At 40.7% G+C, this 5388-nt stretch overlaps 1 protein-coding gene across 1 annotated transcript; it reads right to left on the bottom strand.

Annotated features, from left to right (window-relative positions):
• Nucleotides 1-3115: 3115 nt before the first annotated feature.
• On the bottom strand, nt 3116-4702 carry LOC147891032 (uncharacterized). The gene is made up of 3 exons (XM_087389848.1): nt 4287-4702; nt 4101-4163; nt 3116-3885 (listed from the first exon to the last, which is right to left on the bottom strand). The coding sequence occupies exons 1-3, from the start codon at nt 4458-4460 to the stop codon at nt 3469-3471; spliced, it is 654 nt and encodes a 217-aa protein (XP_087245974.1). The 5' UTR covers nt 4461-4702; the 3' UTR covers nt 3116-3468.
• Between the last annotated feature and the right edge of the window lie 686 nt (nt 4703-5388).

Here is a 5388-nt window from a genome sequence, read left to right as displayed (position 1 = left end):
GAGAGAGAGAGACATAGAGCCACACAAGTTTTGGTGGGTGCAAAACACCCTAATCTTCTTTTTCATTCATTTATATATGTGTTTGAGTATTGTACATAACCGGGGTAAAGGCACAGTGACCTTTAACCCCCACAGAATGACTATATTTGAACATTGGATGTGAAATCTATGTCACTTTTTAAAAGTGTTGTCCAAGGTAGTTTCACCAGCGAAACTATCTTGAAAGACCTACTTCAAAGGGGTTTCGTTGGTGAAACTACCTTGATGGCTTGCTTCAATGAGGTTTCTTGGGAAATCCTTTTATGAAGATAGGTTGAGAGAGGGTTTTCAATGTCACCCCTTATCAAGTAAAAGTTGTAAGAAGGATTATATGGGAATTTTCATAGAGAAGTCTACTCTACATGTAGGTTTCTTCAAAAGCCATCCCATTTACTCACCATTCCCAAAGATTCACGTAAAGATTTGTGTATAAAATAGGCATTACTATAATACTTTGCATATTTCTAGGTGAAACTATGTTTTCTTCCAATCCATTTTTGCCATATTTTTACATAGTTGGAAGCTTTTTTTTTCCTTTCGCTCGAACGCTCGGAAGATTTCGCTCGAAAAATGCTCATCCCCCACAAAAGTGTGACCGTCGAGGCTAGTTGAATCTCTCTCTCTCTCTCTCTCTCCCCCCCTTACCTTTGCAATTGGAACGCTTGTCCACAGATCTAGAGTGCCAGGTGACATGGAAGGAAAAGCCAATTAGCACGCGTGCGCTTGTGTGTGTGTGTGTGTGTGTGTATGCACATATGCATGCATGTGCATGTGTGCATGAGTATTGATGTGCACATGCTCACACGTGTGTGTGGGTGTCTTGCTAGAACTATCTCTTGTAAAGCAAGTGTGTTTTAGTATATGAATTATCTCTGACACAACTAGATACTATTATGTAAATGATATATAAATATTATTATTTGTTCAATGTAGATTTTACCTCCTTTGTATGGATTCTAATGCCTAATCTAGTTGTATCTCTATTGCCTATGTATTCTACTATTAAAGCAATGAGCTTGACAAGATGTGGCCTTTTGTGCATCTACTTTGTACTCATTAGGATTGATCTTATCTAGGCTTCCCTAAATTTCAACCAATAATTAGTATCATAGCCCTTCTAATAATTGGTATCAAATCATTTCTAGTTGATATCATCTGATCCTATCGTTGCTATTTGTTTGTGGTTTTGTTGTAATTTTACGTAAGGCTTATAATTTGGGTTTCCAGCTTTTTTATGAGTTTCTTGTTCTTGAGCTTGGGGTTATAAGTTTATCCACTTGTTTATAAGGCTCTAGTTTGTACAATACACATTTTCTTGTTAGTCTTAGTATGTTCCCTTATCCATGATAAAAGAAAGTCAACCAATTTTTTGACACCCTCTTCATTTGCTTCTATGAAGATTCAGGGAGGTCCCTATACTTGGTCTCATGCCACTTATAATTGAAATTCAAAGCTTGGTGCAATAGAGGATTATGTTAGAGGCCATTCTATTTTCATTGACTGTCTTGAGCATGATCTAGATCTTAGAGAATCAGGCCCCAAACTTTGATGCAGTTCCTGCAACTCTACCCTAAAGTTTGATGTAGTTCTTGCAACTTTACTTTGAAATTTGCCTAAGTTCTTGCTCAGATTTGTTGGAATCGACATCGACCCAGATTTTGCCTCCAAAATGTTTTGGCTTTGCTCGGATTTTATATTTGGATATTGTCCTGGATCCATCCCAAACTTTGATGCGGTTCCTGCAACTCTACCCTAAAGTTTGATGTAGTTCCCACAACTCTACTTTGAAATTAGCCCAAGTTCTTGCTCGGATTTGTTGGAATCGACTCGAATTTTGCTTCTAGAATGTTTTGTATTTGCTTGAATTTTATATTTAGATCTTGTCCTGGATCATTCCAAATTTGGCTCCATATATCCTATCCTCTTCCAACACCGAGATCCTCTTTCTCTAGAATGTCATGCATTTGAGATTTGCTGGCTCCTAGAATGTTAGGATTTTGAGTTCCTCTTGCTCTCAGATTCTATCCTCTTTCTCTCAATTCCCCCTTCTCTATTGTCTTGGTCTTGGACTCGTCTTGGAACATATTTGACTCAGTATCTAATCTCTTGAATCTTCCTGTCCTCAGATCCTCCTATCCCCGAATTGTCCAGCACCTCAAATCCTCCTACTCCTTGATCCCATTTGGCTTCCTAGACTTCCTACCCCCGGATCCAAGTCCTACTCCTAAATCCTCTTGTGCTTGGATCCAATCTTACTTCTTGAAGGCTAATATTGTAATGCTAAAGAGATGAGCTTGACATATTGTAGCCTCTCATGCGTCTGCTTCATTGTTAAGATTGAACTTGTTTATGCTTGCATCAATTTCAGTTAATGCATTTGTCAATCCCCTTGGGACAATTACAACACTTACAGCTTAAAGTGCACTATATGTGTTCTAAGAAGTATTTATTCTATTCTATGCCCAATTCATTGAGAACCTCTCTGTAAGTGTAACCATCAGTAATACCCTATAGAAATTTAGGAGGCATAGGACTACAAGTCAAAAATGTGAAGAATTTGGAGTCAATGAGTGTAGTCTCCTTGGAGCCTGAATACATATTCTTATTGTGGAAAATTCTCTTCCGATTCTTGCCTCCTTGGAAGAGGCTCAATAAGCACTTGCAAGTTGATACTCATTGTTGGCAAGCATCTTTTGAAGCTACCCTATTTCCAAAGAGGCTCATTTGAGCAAAGTCGATGCACAATGTTAGGGTTAAGGAAAATTTTCAAGGAACGTTTGCTTGGAGATATTTCAAACTTTAGTCCACATTGGCTCTTGTGTGGTAGATTCTTAGAACTTAGCTTATATTTTTCGTGTACTTAGCTAAAAATTATTCTAGAAGGAGTCTGTTACTATTACATGGAATCCTAGTGAGTCTATAGATGGCTTGTGTATCTTTACTCTCTCTTGCCAAAAAGTTTGGTAAGCTTGCAAAGCAATACTTCATACTATAGTATTTTTTTTGTATCCCTCATTGACTTGGAATTTCCTTTTTGGACAATGCCCTCTAGTTTTCACTTTTCTTACTTAGTAAAATCTTGTGGCATCTTTTATTTGTAAAAAACAAAAAACACAGATCATCAACCCATCTCCTAACATATTTCGTGAAAATAGATGATCCATCACTAGCATAATATGTAAACCACTCGCTGTGATAGTCACTCAAGCACCTCTCCTTCTTGTCTCCATGAGTATGGAGAGAGTGTGACTAAGGAAATGAGAAGTAATTGAATGTATGAAGAACATGAGGCAGGCTAATGAATGGAGAGAGAAAAGGTAGCCACATTAGGTACTAGTAATAATAAAGCTTAGTACCCAGCTTTGCTATGTGAGGCACTTACACCGACCAATAATAATAAAGCGTAGTATCACTATACCGCTGATGATGCTAGGCACTGGATCCACTCTCCATGGATGCACATGGAGAGTAGACAATATCAAAGACATGGAGCTCCTGAGAATCCACTAGACCATCCCAATAATTGCCAGCCACGCCCTCTTTATCGATCGCATCCTTGTGTGCCCATACAACTACCTCCACCACTTTTCCCCCATCCAACGATTTGTGCAGACCACAAAACCCCATCTCATCCCTGCTTGAAAATGCCCCTGTCAACGCTGCATACCCCGCATCCATCAGCCTCTCTTGGCTCGCCGAATCACTCATGTGCAGCTCTCTGATCCCGACCACCTGGCTGGAGCTCAAGGTGGGCGGTAGCCCGATCCTTGACCCAACGATTTGCACATCGTACAATAAAACATCCACCGATCCGCGTGAATCAAGCTCTTCGAATAGAACCTCTAACTGCGGAAAAATACGAAATCTCAGAAGAGTCCGTAAAACATATACAGAATTACTAGTGCCCCTCTACTCGATCGATTTGGAGCATGAGGACATAGGTTCTCTTAGCGTCTCGCTCTTGGAGCATATTGAAGAGCATGAATACATAGGTACCCTTAACGCCTCGCTCGATCGCCGATTAAGGAGTAAACAGACCTGGGAAAAGGATCGGCGAATACCTCGGGAATCATGAAAATGCTCTGTAAGCTCGTGTCTCTTTTCCACAATGCATACGCTGCAGCCTGCGCAGACGATAAGCTGTTAGGATCCTGATCCATGACACCCAAAACACCGAACAAGAAAACAAATGGCGCCATCTCCTATCTATGGTTAGCTGATTGCTTCCGATAAGACTTCAAACATACCAAGCTTCCATCAACGCTCTTCACAACTGCAGAAGTGAGGAACCCATCTGCCTGTTCCAGCAGCCCATGGTAAGGTGACAACATCGCAATCGCTTCGTCGGTCGTATGTCCTCCTGGAGGACGGTAAAAGGCGATGCCAGCTACGACATCACCTCTCTCAGATCTCTCCGACATGGCCAACAGGAATTAGAGGACGGAGGGATCAGATGTTGTTTCTGTCTCTCTGGCTCGCTTCTTGATCTACTTCATCGTTTGCCCAAGGTATCCTCTCGCGCTCACATGACCAGTAATCGTTCACTCTTTAGGACGCGCAGGATGGAACCCACACGCACAAATGAGTCAAATCCGCCGTAGTGTGAATGCCAAGGTGGCACATGCAATTTCCCTAGGCATCCGAGAGGTTGCACATTGTCATGAAAGAGGTGTACAATCTTAGAGGGAAAGGCCGCTAGGGAGGTTTCTTTATCCCCACATGTAGCTGGTGTACACGGAAAAACTAGAATGCTTGGTCACCTCACATGACGTTGGATAAAATTCATGCCTTGCTTAGTGGACCAATGCAAAATGGATATGGGAGAATTGAACCCTCATCTTTTCCTTATCCAATTCATTCTTAGTGTTAATGCAAGATTACGATAGAAGAATTGTCTATTTTCCAATGTTCAAGCTGTTTTTTTTTTTCACCCGTTTGAAATTGTAACATAGGTGAAAGTTGTGTTATGTGTACCTTTTGAAGAATATATTTCTCCAAAGAAAGATGTATGTATTGAATTTGCAAACTGTAGCAAAAACAAAGAAAAAGAAAAGGGATTAGTATGTTTTCTATGGAATGTTAATGCAATATAAATGTGCAGGAGAAGAATGTGCCCATTAGAATACATGCACAAGAACAGGCAAGGGAGGGGAAAAGGGGGGGGGGCGGGGGAGAAAATTATACATTACGTATGGCGGCGGAGAGCCAGTACGATTCTCTACCTTTCCCCCATTTCAAAAAAGATCACGACCAGTGTTAGAGGGGTAGTGCGTAGGAGAGCATATCTACTGTTAAATGTGTTTTGCAAAAAACAAAGCAATTTTGCAATGTCGTACTTACATGGAGTGT

Source organism: Dipteris shenzhenensis, chromosome 18, assembly GCF_047967505.1.
Source record: "Dipteris shenzhenensis isolate YYH24624 ecotype China chromosome 18, Dip_SZ_1.0, whole genome shotgun sequence".
Taxonomy (NCBI): domain Eukaryota; kingdom Viridiplantae; phylum Streptophyta; class Polypodiopsida; order Gleicheniales; family Dipteridaceae; genus Dipteris; species Dipteris shenzhenensis.
Note: the sequence above shows the minus strand (reverse complement) of the source record. Positions and strands in the feature narration are given on the sequence as shown.

Excerpts from the sequence above, each read along its gene's own strand:
- LOC147891032 (XM_087389848.1), bottom strand. The coding sequence starts at position 4,460 with ATGTCGGAGAGATCTGAGAGAGGTGATGTCGTAGCTGGCATCGCCTTT. Across the intron at positions 4,164-4,286 it reads AGAGCGTTGATGGAAGCTTG|GCTGCAGCGTATGCATTGTG; the intron begins GTATGTTTGAAG and ends TCGTCTGCGCAG. Across the intron at positions 3,886-4,100 it reads GCATTTTCATGATTCCCGAG|TTAGAGGTTCTATTCGAAGA; the intron begins GTATTCGCCGAT and ends ATTTTTCCGCAG.